Source organism: Homarus americanus, unplaced genomic scaffold (assembly GCF_018991925.1).
Source record: "Homarus americanus isolate GMGI-L3 unplaced genomic scaffold, GMGI_Hamer_2.0 scaffold14467, whole genome shotgun sequence".
In the NCBI taxonomy this organism is placed as follows: domain Eukaryota; kingdom Metazoa; phylum Arthropoda; class Malacostraca; order Decapoda; family Nephropidae; genus Homarus; species Homarus americanus.
In genome coordinates, this window is record NW_024733734.1 from 5707225 (window position 1) to 5730450 (window position 23226).

The 23226-nt window shown below is 34.3% G+C and overlaps 1 protein-coding gene across 3 annotated transcripts in view; it reads left to right on the forward strand.

The window, feature by feature from the left end:
* Positions 1-23226, forward strand: part of LOC121869951 (kanadaptin-like) — a 140004-nt gene that overhangs the window by 70789 nt on the left and 45989 nt on the right. For all 3 annotated transcript variants that reach the window (XM_042371552.1, XM_042371550.1, XM_042371551.1), the window contains exons 4-6: positions 7195-7384; positions 9445-9640; positions 22075-22252. In XM_042371552.1, the coding sequence (XP_042227486.1) occupies positions 7195-7384; positions 9445-9640; positions 22075-22252 (564 nt within the window). The remainder of the gene's footprint in view (positions 1-7194; positions 7385-9444; positions 9641-22074; positions 22253-23226) is intronic.

Sequence of the window (23226 nt, forward strand, 5' to 3'; positions counted from 1 at the left end):
TATATATATATATATATATATATATATATATTTTACCCCGCCTAACGCGGTTTCACTTAACGCGTTTTATCATATACGCGGTGCCTCGCCAGAGCTGAAGTTTCACTTAACACGGATTTTTTCATCATATACGCGGTGAGTGTCCGGCTCGAGACGCTATTTTTAGATTTGCCCCACCCTCCACCCTGCCTGACTGCCTGTTTTAGCTCATAAAATTCATACAAATTACCCGGCCAGAATATAATTTTCATTGCTGGAATTCTTATAATTTGGTGATCATTTTGAATATAAACATCATATATTTTGCATTAGACATACAAATTTTAGATAACATTTTTTCTCTGGGTAACTATGTTATCTTTTGTGCAAAATATATGACATTTATATTCAAAATATTCCTGGTCTTACAAGGAATCCAGCAATGTCAATTATATTATCCTAACTTTAGTTTGAGGTATTATTTATTACAAAAAAGTTAAGTATTCTGGTTTTCCCACACATCTCCTTGGGACGGTTGGTGGGGGGTGGGGGGAGGGAGGGACCGACCGACCATCTGTTACCCCGTGAAGAATATTTTTTTTTTTTTATTAACTGAAGATATTTGTTTTAGCTCATAAAATTCATACAAATTACCCGGTCAGAATATAATTTACATTGCTGGAATTCTTATAATTTGTTGATCATTTTGAATATAAACATCATATATTTTGCATTAGACATAAAATTTTTAGATAAAATGTTTAATCTGAGTAAGTATGTTATCTTTCGTGCAAAATATATGACGTTTATATTCAAAATATTCCTGGTCTTACAAGGAATCCAGCAATGTCAATTATATTATCCTAACTTTAATCTGAGGTATTATTTAATACAAAATGTTAAAATCTAAATTTTTCACCCACTCTTCTCTTGAAGGGATGATTGGTGGGGGGTTGGGGGGAGGGTTGGGACTGACCGCGCGGTTGGAAGAGGGGGGGAGGCAAGGTGGGGTACTTTGATTGACAGATAGTGTCGTGAAGATTATTTTTTTTTTTATTAACTGAAGATATTTGTTTTAGCTCATAAAATTCATACAAATTACCCGGCCAGAATATAATTTACATTGCTGGAATTCTTATAATTTGGTGATCATTTTGAATATAAACATCATATATTTTGCATTAGACATACAAATTTTAGATAAAAAAATTTTCTGAGTAACTATGTTATCTTTTGTGCAAAATATATGACATTTATATTCAAAATATTCCTGGTCTTACAAGGAATCCAGCAATGTCAATTGTATTATCCTAACTTTAGTTTGAGGTATTATTTATTAAAATTTAGTGGTTTTCCCCCAAAAATTTCTCAGAGAGGGAAGAGCCGGCAGTGTAGTGTGAGAGGGGGAGGGAGTTGAGTCCATTATTTGAATGGACATTAACTTGGCGACTGTATTTCTCTATTTCTCTTAAGTATTAATTGTGTGCATGTACCATCATAAAATTAAGATGTTATTTTTACTACAACATAGTTATGCGTCTTCAAAAAGTGGAGTTTGGGGGTCGGGCCGGTTTCTATTGGAATTAATCCCATATGTTCTGTTGTTCACTTAACGCGGATTTCACTTAACACGGGACCCTCTGGGATCTATTGGCCGCGTTAAGTGGGGTACAACTGTATATATATAATATATATGTATGTTTGTGTAATAAATGTATGTAGTAAGTGCATAATCTTTTTCACTCAAATCCTAATGAAACACCACAATTAGAATACGGTGGTAGCTGTTGTATAAACAGTCGGAACACAGTCCCACCACCGAGACGAGGGAACACTCCCACCACCTCTCGTGAAGCAAGCTTATAAATTAAAGAAAATACTTGCAGTGTGTTTAATACGTTACAGTATATTATAAATAAATAAATACACAAATAAATCAGTAAATCCATTTCAAGTAAATGGAAAAATTTTAGTCGACACCGACATTAGTTCCAGTTACCGGTAAATAGCAGACGCTTCAGTGACGTCACTAGTGTTTACACTACACCAGCGGGTAACATTTGATGACATTACTTGAAGTGAATTGGCCTTATTTTAAAAAACCAAGGATGGTTGGTAAAGGACTACTGAGTCAGTGGGTAAGTGTCACATTTGGGGTACTGGTCTTATACAGCGAATAGAGCTCAAAAGCTACTTTTTAAATGGAAATTTGGGGGGGCCGTCTTATGCACCCTGACGCCTTATAGGCCGTGATATACGGAAGTTGCCAAATTGTACCGACATTGCCAAGAGTGCATCTTATGTATCTATAGTTAATACGAAAACATAAAATTATTTCCTTTTAATTTTTGACCTCATGCAAAAAAAATGCATATGAAAACCCTAATGTGATAATTGATATCATGCAATTTTGCATATGAAAACCCCCAAAGTGTTAAGGCTTATGATGGAAGATTGCTTAAGAAAACATTTCTTGTACGTAATTAATTAATATACAGTATGACATCGCTTTATAATGAATATCATTAAGCATGAAAAATACTTGTTGGCATCAGCATTTACGAATTATTCTGTAGTATCAAAATTGGCCACTGTGCACAGAACTCAATGAATTTTATTTTTGTAAGATAAATTTTAGACTAGTTTTAGAATGAACATAATTTTGCCTATGGTTTTATCAATCCTTTAGGCTTTAGTAATGTTTTTATTGATTCACTGATATAGCACTGTAGATAAAACATTAATTCTGTCACTCACCAACACCACCACTTGTTGTCACATACAGTTCTTCATGTTTAATTGTGTTTACGGTATTTTGCAGCATATAAGACGCGTGGCCATATAAGACAAACACCCCATTTTAGCACGGAGTATTTAGGAAAAACTTTTGTGTGGATTTTTCTCCTGTAGCAATAGTGTTCTTAAAATAATATATACAGTACAGTGGTCCCTCGGTTAACGAAATTTCGGTTAACGAATTACCTTCCATAAGAATCTTCAATTCGGTTAACGAAAAAAAATTTGATTAACGATATCCTTACGAAAATCACGTTTTGTTTTGAACATCTCTTCTATGTTTACATTCGTTTCCATTGGAGTAAATATCAAGAAAACTGTGCTCTATAATATTTGTGCATTTTTTATACAGTATTAAAATTATTGAAATTTAGCCATCCAAGCTCTGTCTACATAAAGTTTTTCAACTATTTTTGGCTCGACATATGTAACTTTATTCATTTATTGAAACTCATTTACATGCACACACTGTCCTAAGGGTAAAGCTGAACTGTACATGTAATCAGAATAATGTACAAAATGATTACTAAAATTTTTGTCTAGTGCAAACTATGGCATGTGTACATTCAAATTAATCACTTTCTTATAAGAATTCCAGCAATGCAAATTAAATTCACCCCGGTCACTTCTATTAAATTTATAAGCAAAAAACAAAAACTCATAAATTAACAATTAAATACTTCACACCACAGGCACCAACTGTCAAACATGTCACTGTCACCCCTCCCTCCCTCCCTCCCTCCCTACCCCCCACCTTCCCGAGAGACGTTTGGGGGAAAGCACTAAGTTTACAGTTTTAATCATACAGTATATAATATCTCAGACTAAAGTTAGGAGAATATAATTTGTATTGCTGGAATCCTTGCAAGACAGCTAATAATTTAAATGTAAACGTCATATATTTTGCACAAAAGATAAAATTTTTGCTCTAATAAAATTCTTAATTTAGATCTAAAATTTGTATGTCTAATGCAAATTATAGCTTGTTTATATTCAAATTAATCACTATCTTATAAGAATTCCAGCAATATAAATTATATTCTGGCCGGTTATTTATATACAATTTTATGAGCAACATAAATAAATTAATTAAATACTTTACCAGACCTTCCCCCTAACTGTCAAAGTACAACTCAATTCCCCCACCCCTCTTTCCCAAGCTGGCTCCTCCTCCTCCCTCCCTCCTCCCTCCCTCCCTCCTCCTCCCTCCCTCCCTCCTCCCTCCCTCCCTCCTCCCTCCCTCCCACCTTTCCAAGAAATGTTTGGGGGAAAGCACTAGGCTTACAGTTTTAATCATATATAATATCTCAGACTAAAGTTAGGAGAATATAATTTGTATTGCTGGAATCGTTGCAAGACAGTGAATAGTTTGAATATAAACGTCATATATTTTGCACAAAAGATAAAATTTTTGCTCTCTCTAATAAAATTCTTAAATTACGTATATCTAAAATTTGTATATCTAATGCAAATTTTAGCTTGTTTATATTCAAATTAATCACTATCTTATAAGAATTCTAGCAATGTAAATTATATTCTGCCCTGGTAATTTCTATGAATTTTATGACCTAAAAACAACAACTCAAGTAAATAAACAAATTATACTTCACCAGACGCACTATCTGTCAATCAAAATACACCTCACCTCCCGCCCCCCTCTTCCCACCCTCCCTCCCTCTGCCTTCCCAGACAAAAGTTTTGTGTTTTCATTAGGCTTTAAAGTGTTTATCTTATATAATATCTCAGACTAAAGTTAGGAGAATATAATTTGCATTGATGGAATCGTTGCAAGACAGCGAATAATTTGAATATAAACGTCATATATTTTGCACAAGAGATAAAATTAATCACCTCTATCACATTACAGTAGTGATTTAAGAGTTCTAGTGTATATGTATGATATATATAGTGATTTAAGGGCGATTTAGGGGAATTTTAGGAGTGTTTCTGACTTTCTGCATTTTGGGCTTTACTTTGTATATACTTTTCTGTGAGCTGGAACCAATTACAGTGGGGTATGCTATAACGAACGGATCCTACTACGAATATTCCAATAACGAACTGTTTTACCTTTAAAATTGAGAATGCTATAACGAACGAAACTCCTACAACGAACATTATTTAAAAAAACAATTTTTTTTTTTACTAATTTATTGTTTTTTTTATTACAAGTATTAATGATATTCTTTATTTCAGGGGTTTAGATGCATATTTATGCACTTTTCTACAATTTTTACAATTTTATATTATATTTTTCAGTGTTAAGTGGTTGTATTTGGGGGCCTGGAATGGATTAATCCTATAACGAACGAATGCTATAACGAACAAGGTTCTAGAACCAATTAGATTCGTTATAGCATACCCCACTGTACCTAATATTCCATTGAAACGATGGTTTCAGTTAATGAAATTTTTGGTTAACAAACGACCCTCTGGAATGAATTGAGTTCGTTAACCGAGGGACCACTGTACCAGTAAATGTGAGGAATAAATAAAAATAATACCAATAAGTATTGTAAGTTAAAAAAAAAATTGTGTATTGCCAAACCAGAAAATAAAAGCCAAATGAAAGTTTAACACAGTCGCCATTTGCATATACACCCTGGTTCACCATAACAACAGACGCTACCTCCGCCGATTCCCTAGCAACGCTCCCACCCCCCACACTTCTTGCCTCCTCCTGCTCCCCCGCTGAGCCAGCCAGCTAACTCATGTGCAAAGAAATGTATATTCCCTATGCTGTATGTGTTTGCCCTTAGGGCAATTATTTCTTTTACTCTTTCACGATATGCATGTAGGATGGTGTTTGCATGTAACTGAGTTAAAATAAATGAAGAAAGTTACGTCCTATATCTACCCGAAAATACGAGATGAAGGACAACCATAACACCTCACAACTTGGCCCATTAGCCTCAGTGATGAGTCTAACCAGCAATGTTAATAGATGCAAATGTGAAAAGAAAGTTATATGTAAATCTTTATTTGTACTGTATCAGGTATTTGTAGATTTAAAAATAAATGTTGCAGGAATAGAATTAATAGATTGTAATGGTTGTAAGAGTTCGGAAATGGTTACTGTTTAGCTACCTCTGCCGTATGGACGTTAATCGTCTCATGTTATCGTCATCAGTACAGTAGTTATAAATCAAACTTTTATATTTACAATAATTATTTTTTTAATTAATTAAAAATAATAATACTCTGTAATGTGTTTAAGTAAGCAATAACATATTTTTATTTCTGGAGTTGGGCTAGGTAGAATTAAGCCTACTGGATACAGCAACTGGGGGATTCATTTGCTTACAGGAGACCTCAACTTCACATATATGATGCAGGCTGATTTTTGTTGCCATTTGTCAGACAAAAAAGTGCGTCTTATATGCCGTAAAATACAGTATACACTATGGGGTGTTCCAAAAGTAGCATGTTGATTGTGTTTATTCACTTAGTACTGTACTTAATACAAGGAATAGGAACAAATAATAAGCATGTTATATTCTATAAAGTCTGGACATTTTATAAAAACAATTCTTAAGGCAGATTTCCTGGAAAATGTATCGTTCACTTCTGAAATATTCCGTGTTTGAGGTGTGAGCCATGGCAATCATTGCATTCCCTTGCCCGATGATTTCCTTCTGCTCAGAGAGGGGTCCGCACACAAGAAGTTAAGGATATCAAAAGTTATTTCTGAAGTTGCCTGGCTGATCCAAGACATTATCTTTTATACAGAAACTGGCAACAAGTTTTGATGGAGCTGTGCAAACACCAAATTGTCACCTGTAGGCAGTACTCTGAGTTTTAATAATTGACCTTCCATTTCTAAAATACAGTTCAATAATTGCAGCTCCTTTTTAAGCAGCCCACCTTTCCATATTGAATCTTTAACACATGCACTTCAATAACCATAGAGATATTCCACATCAAAATCACTGCACTACTTATGGGACATCTTGTTTAAGACAGTTTTGGATGTCTTTTGATATTATTGCTGAAAGCTATTAGTGGTTAGAGTGAACATGGAAGTTTGTGGTTGACAGGTTAAAACCCATGGAAACAATGGCAACCAGGTCAGTTGGCTGTACAGTTTACAGAAATTATGTATACCTGTACATTGTTTTATGCATGTCGGTTAACTCCCTGTGGGGGTGTGTGTCACACTAGCATTTATAATACAATAACACCTATGTTATAGCTAGCAAAACAGGTACATGGGTTGTCAAGCTTAAGGCTCAGCCATAAAAATAAATTTCAAGATAAATTCTCCATTTCTTAAACTACAATGCTCATTCCTTAATATGCTCCTACTGGTTTTGTTACAATTCTCTCAGTGACACTTCTACTATGCACTTTCATCTGTATACTCAACAGACATGCTCCCAACTAATTTTATATTTGTTCTTATTACATGATTTTTTTCAGGTTTCACTGTGTTATTCAATATAGACTAGAAGGTTCTGAAACTAAACCACAAGGATTCTATGCTTATGACCTTGGAAGCACCCATGGCTCTTTTCACAATAAACATCAAATGAAGCCTCACACCTACTACCTTTTACGAGTTGGTCACTTGCTGAAGCTTGGGGGTAGTACTCGGATGCTGATTCTACAGGTGAGTCAACTTTAAACCAGTGTTTATGACTTACTGTGAGATCCATACTACCTGTGAGATCCATACTGCTTAAACATCCTGTGGAAGAGCCGACACTTGCCTAAGGGCCTTAATGTGGGAAACAGATTCAAATGAACTAGATGATGTATCATCCTCCTGTTCAACTACTACTGGCTTACTCTAATCGCTTACCTTCGTCTGCTTCTTATCAGTATGAGAAAACATAATGCAACTGTGTTCCACACAATTTCATACACAGTTAGCTCCAACTTTAGCTTTGGTGAATGTGCACTTAACCCAAGTCTCACTCTGGTACATACTGTCCATGTGTTTTCTATTAATGTTGCTTAAAATGTTGCCTAAGCAACATTAAATAAGTGCATTCGGCTAATTCATATTCAACGAGTAATTCAAATGGGATAATACCCGAGGATGTCAATTTAACAAGGTTCAAGTGTACTATATACTGTACAGTACTGTATTTCATTCAGGAGTTTACCAAAACCAATGTGTCAAATGAAGGAGTCTTTGGTTTAGTCCAGTACAGAAATAATACCCCTGTTAGCCTTACCCTGTAGAGTGCTATTTTGTTATAGTGCTCTTGCTTGCATCTTGGAGCTCTAGTTTTACTTGGAAAAATAAAAGAAAATTCGTAAAAGAAGTTAAAAGTCACGAGTCCAAACACCCACAACACACTGAGAGCAGTTCACTGTATTTATACTGTACTCTCTTTAGTGAATACCCATGACTACAGTAGATTATTGAATGTGTTTTATAATTTTATATTAAGTGTACTGTAGGTTTTATTAAATGACAAAATTGTTTGTGGTTAACTGAAGCACAAGTGCGTGGTGGCGGGTTGAACATCAGCTGTTGAGGAGCGCTTGGCATCATACCCTGTGCATGTTACCACCCCCTTCCACTCCATCTCTTTAATCAGCCCCACCGTTCTGCTTTCTCACTCCATATTTTAAAATGTTATGTAAAATAATGTTGAGGGGATACAATGTTGCTCATTTATTTATACACTCAATAGCATCTGGCAGTGATGCAGCCAATGTTACCAAAGAAACCCGTAGACACATCACCTCACCACTTACCACAATCTCCCTCACCACTTATCACAATCATCCTCACCACCTCCATTATTACCACCCTCATCATTACCACTACCTCTATTATCACCACCTAAATCATAATTTCAGTGATGCAGAGATGGATTAGCTTCAGCTAGAGCAGATCCATATGATATCCACTGCTCCTCTCCCACCCACTGTGCTCACCGACACGCTCCCTCCCTCACTCATTCAACTGTGACTGTCATTCATGATACAGTAGTGTGTAGTATATTGTTTATTTGTTATTCAATAATTAGTAAAGAAATGTTACTGCAATAATCTATATTTATTAATATTATACCTGCACCCTTCAAATACAATACTGTATATATCTCATAGTTACAAAATAACATCATGAGGAACACATCTCCATATATGCATTGGTATACTAATGACCTCGATGGGCGCTGTCTCGGATAGCGCTCCATTTTCCTGGAACACATCCTGAGCGCTAATCGGGGTATTACTGTATATAGCGTTATTATTGTCTATGAAGTGTTCGGACTACAACTATTTGTCCTGATGCTCCTGTAAACTTGAATAGGAAAGGTGCTTTATTTCTGAGGTTAAAAATAAATTTTCTTCTTCTAGATATTCTTTATTAGGTGGTTGTATAACCCAAGCTACTGTTCATAAATATTACCATTTTGGTTTTAGTTGGTATCCTCATCCCCCTAGGATGCAGGATGAGTTTTGGAGACATTTTGGGGGGGAAAAAGGTGAATTTTATAAGGCAATGTAAGGCATATGAACGACAGGACATGTAGTACTGTTGTAAAAAAAATTATCTATAAAACGTGTACAATGAACATACGTTAAGTAAGCGTCGATTGTATAGCTGTTGGTTTAGCTAATAATGGGAATATAAAGAGGAGGCAAAGATTTACTGTAGAACCAGAAGTTGTAGAAATAGTCTCACATTTTATGCATTTATTTTAACAGGGTCCAGCAGAAGATCAAGAACCAGAATCTGATCTAACTGTGACAGAGTTGAAAGATGAAGCATTGAAGCGTGCCAGAAAGTTGAAACAACTTGAGATAGACAGAATGGAAGAAGAAAATGGGGAACAAAAGATGAAGGAGTCTGATGGAAGTGGCAAGACCCAAGAAGATATTGAAGGCGTAGACTGGGGAATAGGTTAGTTCAGAATCAGATTATTGGTTCTTTTGAGCACATGCTTGTCATTCATGCCATATTTGGAACTGGTCACTGTTTAAATTTTTATAATCACATTTTATAGCCTGTGGGTTCCTGCAAGTGACCTGCAAGATATAACAGTACACTACATGCCTCTCGGCAGGCTCTGCCAGTGCTCAAGGAGCATGTTATACTTAGCAGTAATTTATGGTAATTATCCATGCAGACAGTGTTACACGCCAATTATATTCTCTCTGAGTTATTCTTGGTGCAGGTTAAGCTTTATATAGAGTCCTCACCTCTTGGAGTTCATTGCACTTAAGAGCCTGTCATCCACAAGAGCCAAATTTCAAACCATCTCAAATACGGTAAACCGTTGCTTCCCAAGCTGTGAAGGTTCTCTCTGGCATCTTGATGTTTGGACTGAGAGGATAAGTGTTGCTATTACACTTTATTCTCCTTCTGAATATTGCACTTAAATCATTTGGTTTTAGTAACAAGGCTTATAATGTATTGAGTTTGGTGTTTGAGTGTTTAAGGTAAGTGATGGTTTTGTGGCCAATAGTGTGTTCATTGCATTTAAATTGAACCATTAATATTTTATTGTGACAAACCCTGGCTACCATTGTGTGCATAATAAACATAAAAAAAATTAAAAACATATTATTCTTGCAAAAATTAAAGTTGATCATACATACCGTATATACTCGTCTATAACCCCCCTTCGTATATAGGTCGACCCCGATTTTATGACCAAGAAATCGTTAATTTATGATATTCCTCGTTTATAGGTCGACCCAAGATTTTGAGGGTAATGGAACAACAAAACCTTCAGAAAAACTCTACGTCCTATAAACTTGTTTACCATTTATTATTACGACACTTTACACTGAAACGCAGGTAGTTTCAACAAAAATATTGTATATTTCCATTCAAGTATTTATTCAAGTCAATTAGGAGGGAATATTATTGTAATACAACAGTTTTTTAACTAAACCATTCGAAAAGCGATTACGGTAACATCTTTTGAACGAAAGAAAGCGAGTCATTGTTTTCGTCACGATTTTATCCCACTTTCCACTGTAATACGTACGTAATTTCAGGAAAAAATATTACATTTCCGTGAATGTAGTATATCAAGCACAGTATGAATAGAATATCATTGTAATATAACAGAATTTTAACCGAAAACTATTAAAAAAACGAATAACATCTCAAGAACATCGGAAGCTTAGGTGAAGTCTTTTGTTTTCGTCATGTATTTTATCCTATTTTACATTGAAATACATCACGTTTCAGCAAAACTACTATTTATTTCCGAGAATATATTCATTCAGGCACAGTTTAGGTAAAATATACGTGTGATGTAATAGTTTTTTAACTGAAAACGATTCGAAAAACACGTTCCCTCTAGCCCTGTTCAAGGAGAGGACTGGGAGAAGCTGTTTGGTGCTGCAGACGATGACAAGGAAAATGATTTTGATGGATTTTAATGAAAATATTCAGAAATATGGTATCGTAATATTTATTCAAGTCAATTAGGATATTATTGTAATACAATACAACAGTTTTTTAACTAAACCATTCGAAAAGTGATTACGGTAACATCTTTTGAACGAAACAAAGCGAAAGTCATTGTTTTCATCACAATTTTATCCCACTTTCCACTGTAATACGTATGTCATTTCAGCAAAAAATATTACATTTCCGTGAAGGTATTATATCAACCACAGTATGAATAGAATATCACTAATATAACAGTATTTTAACCGAAAACTATTAAAAATACGAGTAACATATCTTGAACATCGGAAGGTTAGGTAAAGTCTTTTGTTTTCTGCATGTAGTTTATCCTAATTTACATTGAAATACATCACGTTTCAGCAAAACTACTATTTATTTCTGAGAATATGGAAATGTAATATTTTTGCTGAAATGACGTACGTATTATAGTGGAAAGTGGGATAAAATCGTGACAAAAACAATGACTCGCTTTCTTTCGTTCACAAGATGTTACCGTAATCGCCTTTTGAATGGTTTTCAGTTAAAAACTGTTATATTACAATAATATTCTATCCTAATTCACTTGTGATGTAAAAGTTTTTTAACTGAAAACGATTCGAAAAACACGTGTACCGTCTAGCTGATACGGCAGAGCCCTGGTCGTGGAGGCTTTGTGTTTGCATCGGCCCTTCTTAAGCAGCTTTTAATTTTAGCGTACGTTGAAATTGTGTTTACCGGTGTATTCTTATTTTCTTGCTTCTTATTTTCCAGAAATATGACAAGTTTTTATATAATACAATGTTACGGTACTTTTAATTTAGAAGTATTCATTTTTAAAAATACAGAAGACACCAAACAAATACTAGTACGGATATTTGCGTGACTCTCCCGCCAAAAAAGACCAAACAGCTGGTACTCTCTCCCTCAGCCCTACCAAAAATAGCCCAACATCTTTCTTGTTTATTCTCTTCCAATTTCTCACTTTAACTGGTATTTTTTACTTCATATTGCCTACATCAGATAAACTACAGTAATTGAGGTTAGATATTGTTATAAATTTGATTACCGGGTCCTGGCAGGTACCGTTAGAACCACGTGACCCTACCAACAGTGTTGCAAGTCAGACAGCATTTTTTTTTTTACATTTTTGGTGTCTCCATTTGTTAATTTTTTTTCTGTGGGGTTTGCACAATAGTATACTGTTTTACCTACAGTATTGTAAAACGATTTGGGAAAAGAAATACTCGGTAACTTAAAATTTTAAAAGGAAAATTTTGAAACTGGCAACTGTGTGTAGATGACCTGACTCACATCATATTGATGTTTCAAATTTAATTAACAAAAATTTATGTATCTATAAATACACTTTTAAAAATGAATACTTTATGTTTTACATACTCCTGTGCATACCATACCATGCATTTGGCTACTTTGGGCTTGCTATGATGACGCAAGAGATCTGCCCTGGCAACTGTACCGACACTCACAGCGGGTGGTGCGTTGGTGCATCGTTTCCATTGTTTACTGGTAGTTACTGGTAAATTTTTTTCAACCTAACGAAACTATTACCCGTATAGAGGTCGACCCCCAACTTTTTGCCCAAAAATTTGGTCTTAAGAACTCGTGCTATACACGGGTATATACGGTAAGTATGAAACCTAATTTAACCTAAACTATCATAACTCGTCAGGTATTGTTAGGATAGGGAGCAATCTGGTGTGTTTGATATTCAGGTAATGCTTTCATCCCTGGAAGAAATTTCACATTACAGGAATTTTCCCGGGTAATGTACTGGTGAAGGTTTTATGAGGGTCTAAACTCGGCATCTTGCACGGAGCGTACTTAACTGCAGTCAGACAGACATAGAGCTGTATTTATTTTTGCAAATACTACTGTGCACATACAATATATTGTAAACAAACAAAATATACGACTGTTTACACTATACTTTACTCACCAGCAGATGTTTTCTTCAACTTGCGATGTAAGCATGCCAAATGGTGATATGATGATACAGGATGGCCTGTTTTTGTCCTGTACCATCTCCTGTAGGAGGTGTCACTTTCCCCTCTCTATGAAGGAGGGACTATACACACACTATATTTTCAATATATATATATATATATATATATATATATATATATATATATATATATATATATATATATATATATATATATATATATATATATATATATATATATATATATATATATATATATATATACATACATACATAAATATACATACATACATACAGTGATTTCTGCTATAACGCATGTTTTGATAACGCGATTTATGAATTAGGAACGATATTTGTATAACGCGAACGCTTGTTTGCTATAACGCGATTTTTGCTTACTATTTCTCCAATTTTGTGAATATAGTAAAGAAGAATATCAACAAGAAGCGTTCCGGTGATAAAATTCCTGGTGATGATCGTAAAAGAAAGGATATAACACTAGAAGAGAAGCTCGATTTTATCAACCTCAAAATCACCCTTCTCCCCCATCAAGTAAAGTGTTACATTTACTGTATGATTTCATTATTAGATATGAATGTAACATTTATTTTGACCGTGCTATCCTTTGTGTTAGGCTAACTACTAAATTTTTTCGATTTCGTGTAATCTGCACCTAACCCTATTTTCTCCATAAGCCCTGTTATTTCTATTACGCGATTTTCTATAACACGATATTTTACAAGAACACAATTATCGCGTTATAGCAGAACTACCTGTACAGTAATACCCCGCTTAACACGGTTTCGCTTAGCGCGATTTCACGTATACGCGGTGCCTTGCCAGAGCCGAACTTTCACTTAACGCGGGTTTTTCCACGTATACGCGCAGAGTGTCCGGCTGGAGATGCTATTTTTAGATTCGCCCCACCCGTCACCCTGCCTGACTGCCTGCCTGCCTGCCTGTTTTAGCTCATAAAATTCATACAAATTACCCGGCCAGAATATAATTTACATTGCTGGAATTCTTACAATATGATGATCATTTTGAATATAAACATCATAGATTTTGCATTAGACATACAAATTTTAGATATAATGTTTACTCTGAGTAAATATGTTATTTTTTGTGCAAAATATATGACATTTGTATTCAAAAATTCCTGGTCTTACAAGGAATCCAGCAATGTCAATTATATTATCCTAACTTTAGTTTGAGGTATTATTTATTATTAAAAAGGTAAATATTCTGGTTTTCCCACACATCTGGTAGGGGGGGTTGGTGGGGGGTGGGGGGGAGGGAGGGATCGACCGACCATCTGTTACCATGTGAAGAATATTTTTTTTTTTTTATTAACTGAAGATATTTGTTTTAGCTCATAAAATTCATACAAATTACCCGGCCAGAATATAATTTACATTGCTGGAATTCTTACAATTTGATGATCATTTTGCATATAAACATCATAGATTTTACATTAGACATAAAAATTTTAGATATAATGTTTACTCTGAGTAAATATGTTATCTTTTGTGCAAAATATATGACATTTATATTCAAAATATTCCTGGTCTTACAAGGAATCCAGCAATGTCAATTATATTATCCTAACTTTAGTTTGAGGTATTATTTATTAAAATCTAATGGTTTTCCCCCAAAAATTTCTCAGAGAGGGAAGAGCCAGGGAGTGTAGTGTGAGAAGAGGGGAGGGAGTTGAGTCCATTATTTGAATGGACATTAACTTGGCGACTGTATTTCTCTATTTCTCTTAAGTATTAATTGTGTGCATGTACCATCATAAAATTAAGATGTTATTTTTACTAGAACATAGGTATTGTGTCGGAAAAAGTAGAGTTTGGGGGTCTGGCCAGTCTCTATTGGAATTAATCCCATAAGTTCTGTTGTTCACTTAACGCGGTTTTCACTTAACACGGTACCCTGTGGGTTCAATTGACCAAGGTACACATATATATATATATATATATATATATATATATATATATATATATATATATATATATATATATATATATATATATATATATATACATAAACGAACTTGGTTTTATAAAAATTGAGAATGCTATAAATCTAAATTGAAACTTCTACAAATCTAACATTATTTAATTAATTTTTTTTTCTTTCTAATTTATTGTTTTTATTACAAATATTAATGATATTCTTTTTTTCAGGGTTTAGATGCATATTTATGCACTTTTTTTACAAATTTTACAATTTTATATTATATTTTTCAGTGTTAAGTGGTTGTATTTGGGGCCTGGAACGATTAATCCTATAACGGACTAATGCTATAACGAACAAGTTCTAGAACCAATTAGATTCAGCATCCTCACTGTATATATATATATATATATATATATATATATATATATATATATATATATATATATATATATATATATATATATATATATATATATATATATATATATATATATATATATATATATATATACATATACAGTTGTGCCCCATAGCAGATCCAATTGAACCCAGAGGGTCCCGCGTTAAGTGAAATCCGCGTTAAGTGAACAACAGAACATATGGGATTAATTCCAATAGAAACCGGCCCGACCCCCAAACTCCACTTTTTGAAGGCACATACAGTACCTATGTTGTAGTAAAAATAACATCTTAATTTTATGATGGTACATGCACACAATTAATACTTAAGAGAAATAGAGAAATACAGTCGCCAAGTTAATGTCCATTCTAATAATGGACTCAACTCCCTCTCACACTACACTGCCGGCTCTTCCCTCTCAGAGAAATTTTTGGGGGAAAACCACTAAATTTTAATAAATAATACCTCAAACTAAAGTTAGGATAATACAATTGACATTGCTGGATTCCTTGTAAGACCAGGAATATTTTGAATATAAATGTCATATATTTTGCACAAAAGATAACATAGTTACCTAGAGAAAATTTTTTATCTAAAATTTGTATGTTTAATGCAAAATATATGATGTTTATATTCAAAATGATCATCAAATTATAAGAATTCCAGCAATGTAAATTATATTCAGACCGGGTAATTTGTATGAATTTTATGAGCTAAAACAAATATCTTCAGTTAATAAAAAAAAAAATAATAATTCTTCACGGGGTAACAGATGGTCCGTCGGTCCCTCCCTCCTCCCCACCCCCCACCAACCGTCCCAAGGAGATGTGTGGGATGACCACTAAATTTTAATAAATAATACCTCAAACTAAAGCTAGGATAATATAATTGACATTGCTGGATTCCTTGTAAGACCAGGAATATTTTGAATATAAATGTCATATATTTTGCACAAAAGATAACATAGTTACCTAGAGAAAAATTTTTATCTAAAATTTGTATGTTTAATGCAAAATATATGATGTTTATATTCAAAATGATCACCAAATTATAAGAATTCCAGCAATGTAAATTATATTCTGACCGGGTAATTTGTATGAATTTTATGAGCTAAAACAAATATCTTCAGTTAATAAAAAAAAAAATAATCTTCGACACTATCTGTCAATCAAAGTACCCCACCTTGCCTCCCCCCCTCTTCCAACCGCGCGGTCAGTCCCAACCCTCCCCCCCACCCCCCACCAATCCTCCCTTCCAGAGTTTTTAACATTTAGTATTAAATAATACCTCAGATTAAAGTTAGGATACTATAATTGACATTGCTGGATTCCTTGTAAGACCAGGAATATTTTGAATATAAATGTCATATATTTTGCACAAAAGATAACATAGTTAATTTGAGAAAAATTTTTATCTAAAATTTGTATGTCTAATGCAAAATATATGATGTCTATATTCAAAATGATCATCAAATTATAAGAATTCCAGCAATGTAAATTATATTCAGACCGGGTAATTTGTATGAATTTTATGAGCTAAAACAAATATCTTCAGTTAATAAAAAAAAATAATAATTCTTCACTGGGTAACAGATGGTCGGTCGGTCCCTCCCTCCCCCCCACCCCCCACCAACCATCCCAAGGAGATGTGTGGGATAACCACTAAATTTTAATAAATAATACCTCAAACTAAAGTTAGGATAATATAATTGACATTGCTGGATTCCTTGTAAGACCAGGAATATTTTGAATATAAATGTCATATATTTTGCACAAAAGATAACATAGTTACCTAGAGAAAAAATTTTATCTACAATTTGTATGTTTAATGCAAAATATATGATGTTTATATTCAAAATGATCACCAAATTATAAGAATTCCAGCAATGTAAATTATGTTCTGACCGGGTAATTTGTATGAATTTTATGAGCTAAAACAAATATCTTCAGTTAATAAAAAAAAAAATAATCTTCACGACACTATCTGTCAATCAAAGTACCCCACCTTGCCTCCTCCCCTCTTCCAACCGCGCGGTCAGTCCCAACCCTCCCCCCCACCCCCCACCAATCCTCCCTTCAAGAGTTTTTAACATTTTGTATTAAATAATACCTCAGATTAAAGTTAGGATAATATAATTGACATTGCTGGATTCCTTGTAAGACCAGGAATATTTTGAATATAAATGTCATATATTTTGCACAAAAGATAACATAGTTAATTTGAGAAAATTTTTTATCTAAAATTTGTATGTCTAATGCTAAAATATGATGTTTATATTCAAAATGATCATCAAATTATAAGAATTCCAGCAATGTAAATTATATTCAGACTGGATAATTTGTATGAATTTTATGAGCTAAAACAAATATCTTCAGTTAATAAAAAAAAAATAATTCTTCACAGGGTAACAGATGGTCGGTCGGTCCCTCCCTCCCCCCCACCCCCCACCAACCGTCCCAAGGAGATGTGTGGGATAACCACTAAATTTTAATAAATAATACCTCAAACTAAAGTTAGGATAATATAATTGACATTGCTGGATTCCTTGTAAGACCAGGAATATTTTGAATATAAATGTCATATATTTTGCACAAAAGATAACATAGTTACTCTGAGAAAATTTTTTATCTAAAATTTGTATGTCTAATGCAAAATATATGATGTTTATATTCAAAATGATCACCAAATTATAAGAATTCCAGCAATGTAAATTATATTCTGGCCGGGTAATTTGTATGAAATTTATGAGCTAAAACAGGCAGTCAGGCAGGGTGGCGAGTGGGCAAATCTAAAAATAGCGTCTCGAGCCAGACACTCACAGCGTATATGTGGAAAAAATCCGTGTTAAGTGAAAGTTCAGCTCTGGCTAGGCACCGCGTATATGAAAAAACGCGTTAAGTGAAACCGCGTTAGGCGGGGTAATACTGTATATATATATATATATATATATATATATATATATATATATATATATATATATATATATATATATATATATATATATATATATATATATATATATATATATATATATATATATATATATATATATATATACAGTATAACCCTTTATCCAAAAATTCAAAAACCAGCTCTGAAAACTGAGAAAGGTTTTTTTGTTAGACAATTTTTTTTTTTTTTTTTTTTTTTTTTTTTTTGTAACAGCCCACCCGGGCACAGGTCACTGACCCACATCGGGTCCTGAGGGGTGAAAATGTAATAGTAATAATAATTATAATAATAATGATAATACAGTAATAATAATAACTATTCATAGTAAATAAAAATTTTAATAAAAAATACACAAAAATAAAATAAGAATGATAACAATGATAATAATAACAATAATACTGTAATAATAAAATAATGATGATAATAATAATAATATAAAGAAATACAAGAATGAAAAAAAGATCAAAAGTGAGAAACACGACCTAGACCTATGAATTATTATTATTATTATTATACTTTTTATTATTATTATTATTATTATTATTATTTTTATTATTATTATTATTATTATACTTTTTATTATATTTTCGCCCCCCAGGCCCTGATGTGGGTCAGTGATCTATGCCTGGGTGGGCTAATACACATAAAAAAAAAAAAAAAAAAAAAAAAAAAAAAAACCCTAACCATTTTGAAAACCGAAAAATTCCAAAAACCGAAATGCATCTGGTCCCAAGAATTTCGGATAAGGGATTGTCAACCTGTATATATATATATATAATTTTTTTTTTCTTCTTCACGGGAAATAGCCCACCTGGGCACTAGTCATCGACCCACAATGGGGCTTAGGGGGCGTAAAAATAAGAAGAAAAAAAAAGAACTTAAAAGTAGAAGAGAAAAGGCCAAATTAATCTACACCACGGAGATGCCGGAAAACCAGCGTTTTAAAGTGAGACAGATTGTAAGAGTATGGAAACACAGAAGAAGACAGAGCATTCCATAGTTTTACTATGTGAGGAAGGAAGGATGTACTATAATGGGTTATTCTAGTGTCACCGACATTCACACAGAAGCGGTGGGCACGGCGGGCAAGACGAGTATTATAAGCCCACGGCCTTGCCAGTGGTACTCAGGATGCCAAATCCACCGAACAATGCCCGTTAAAGTACCTGTAAAAGAGAGAGAGTGAAGCAACATTGCAGTGAAGGGAAAGGTAAGAAAGATTATCAAATAAAGAAGGAGAGTTAATAAGATGAAATGCCTTTGATTCCACCCTGTCTAACAGTTGGACAGAAGAAGAGCTGCCCCAGATATGAGAGCAGTACCCCAAGTTAGGATGAATGAATCCCTTATAAACTTGAAGCAACTGCTAAGGAGTGAAGTAGCTATGGCATTTGTACAGCATTCCCAGCTTTTGGGAGGCATCTTTAGCAATGTTGTGGATGTGTGGCTTCCATGATATATTAGAGGAAATGGTGAGGCCAAGCATATGTATTTTAGAATTTGGCAGAATGATTGCATCCTGAAATGTGGTTGGTGGGAGATCTTCTATTTTGGAAAGTGTAGTTGGTAAATACTGTGTTATATTACTATTGAATTTAACCAATTTTCTACCTCCCCATTCGGAGATGTTGAACAGATCCGTATTGATAGATGAAATGACATGAGCTCTAGAAACAGATCTATATATCGTAATTTCTTCAATTATTTAATATGTCATGTTATTTATGGAGAAACATACACCATAAGAGGCTGATTATATGAGAATATAATAATAAATAAATAAAAACAATCTTGCAAATGCAGCACAGTCAGTCCCTCCCCCCCCCCCCTTCCCTTATGGAGAGAGGGGGTGAGTGGTCAGGAATAGGATTACCTTGTGATTCAGCTCGTCTTTCATTTTGAAGTAAAATTATATTTTATTCAGTACACGACTGTACAGTATTTTGCTCTATTTAATACTGCATGTTATATTATTTATGATGAAACATACACTATATAATAGGCTGATACGAGAATATAATAATAAATATTGTAAATAAAAACAAACTGGTGAAGTGGCAACCTCCAGTACGTTGACACACGAACATCTCTTGTCCGTATTAGCTCTCTTCAGGCCTGTATCAAATCCGATCACACCACTGTACACTATCCCCATTAAAGACAATATATACTCTACTTAAAATGCTAGGTATCATTTATGGGTTAAATAGAAGAGGAAGTATTGCTGGGGCATTTAGACATGATGTGCATAACATACGTAACACAGTGTAGTTAGCAAAACTTGCTGGGTATTTTCCGAATAAATAATTGTCGGTTATGCGAAGCATCGGTCAATGGGACATTGGTTTACAGGGTATACCTGTACTTCTAATAAAATTATAAATTAAAGATAAATAAAATTAAATGCAACACAAACAAACTTTTATTTTTATATTATGTAATATAATTTCATGTTCCCTTTGATTTTAACACTATTTGAAGTCATTTTGGCATGGATCCAATAAGTGTTTGCAAATAACAGCGACCCATCTCCATTGTCCAGATCTGCTTCATCTCTTACAGGCGAGATAATGATAATGTCTTCTGTTAACAGCTTGTGTTTCATCTGTTGACACTCATTCTCTACCATACACCCCATGAGGAGTGTTGTTTTGGTGCCATGAGAAGATGGCATGTTCAGCTCCTTTTGTGGTTGGTGTTAAGCTCTTGTGTATGGGGTTCTGCATGTGTTTGCTAAATAAAATCTTGCATTAGCCAAATAAAATATTAAAAGTGGCATCCCCCATAGTGAAGGGGTTTAATAATTCATTCTGACACATCTTCATATCCCCTGCATACATTGTCAGATTTTTCATCAATTCTCATCTCATAAGTATGTCAGTGACTTTTGGAGTCTTTTTGGGCCCCCCAGGGGATGATTTTGTGTTGGAACAGAATATATAGGAAGATTGCATACCATACACTTCAGTCACATTGTTCATATGTCTCATCCAGGAATTACCTCAGATGAACTTTTTCACCCAAAAGGGCAAGGACGCAAGCCTTTCCTTCCCAGATATAAGCTGGTTTATTTCATGAATTATTTGTTAAATGGTGGAATTTATTGGGACCCTTCAAGGGCCTGCTGGCCATTGAAGTCTGGATTTTGATGTTTAGCAAATGTTCAAGAAAGTGAGCTACAGCCCACTTCAGCAGTGCTCTTAGCTGGGCTCCAAGGGACCCATTGGGTAGGTAGTTCCTTTGAGGCTTAACAGGAGAATTCCTCTATTTCCATAATTGTTCTCATTGGTCATAATTATTTGTTTGCTGGAGTTTTTTACAATGGGGTTGTATGTGGGTAAATTATATAATTAATTGATTTAATAGTTCATATGTACCAGGAGTATATTATGAGCCTTTGGCTTGATTGAGTAGAAATTATGTGTTTGAAGTATGCAGGCAGAGGTGTAGGTCAGCACTCCTCATATGGGTCAACATTAATGCTGTCTAGCTCTGGCTGAATGTGCAGGCAGGAGGTGCAGGTTAGAAGTTCTCTTTTGGGGGAAGCATTAGTGCTATTTAGCCCTGGCTGAAGCTTTCTTCTGTGCTTGGACACTATTAATTGATTTTCTGGCTTTAGAGAAGTATTAATGTATTTATTTTTTCCATTAACAGGAGAGGATGCAGAAGAGGAGGCAGAGGAAGGCGATAATCCTTTTGCTTCATTGAACGAAGATTTATATTTGGAAGATCCAAAGAAGACCCTCCGTGGATGGTTTGAACGAGAGGGTTATGACCTCCCCAATTATGTTATTGAAGACATCAGTCCAGGCTTCTACAAATGTAAAGTGGAGTGAGTCAAACTTGAAGCTTGGGTTATTTGCCTGTAACATTAAGTTATTATGCTGTTTCTTTCTCTGTAATTGTATGAGGTTATAGTCTAACTTTGTCTAAATAATTGTAAATCAGTTCCTTGTTATTTGTAGAATACTGAGAATCATTCATCTTTACCATCATCACTGTTATATGACAATTTCCTATGCCTACATGGGTTAGCTGTGAAGCCTCTCTTGTCAGGTTCTTAACTCTTGAGATGATTTTTTACAGCCTCTCCCCATGTCACCCTTGGTCTACCTCTGGCTCTCCTCCACATTCATACTTGGGCATCTCTTGACCATTTGTTTTCCTACATTCTCTCCACATGTCTGAACCATTTCAGCCTATTTCTCCATTCTCATTCAGTTGATCAAGTCTACATTTGTCATCCTTTTTAACCCCCAAGTTTCCTTGTCATACAGTATCACACTTCTTATGCAGGCTACATAAGACTTTCCTTTTAAGGGAAGAAAAGGTTCTCTCAAAGTCAATAAAGGCAACCGTTACCAGAATTTTTTACAGCTACTTCTGACTTTTACAGATCAGCTCGCTTCAGCTCCACCTCCAGCATAACACATGTCACCCAGGTAGCAGAACTCATCAACACAATCCAGGATAGATCCCCAATGTTGAACTTATCTAACCTTGCCGAATTCACGGGATGACTTGCACATACAACATACTTAAAGCTAACAACGTCCTGCAGTCTACCATTTTTCAGTCAATGCACATTACTAAATTTCTGCCAAGTTTGCCACCATTCTTCTTAAAGATAGCACATTCCACAACCAGTCCTTTGCTGACACCACTTATCATTACTTTTATTTTTGCACCACCTTCACTTACACCCTTTGACCCCATTCCATCTTTCCACTTCTTAAATTTCTCTACTATCTTTTCTATATTATTTTTGATTAACACAAAGTCAGTACCATACCACAACTAGGGCAG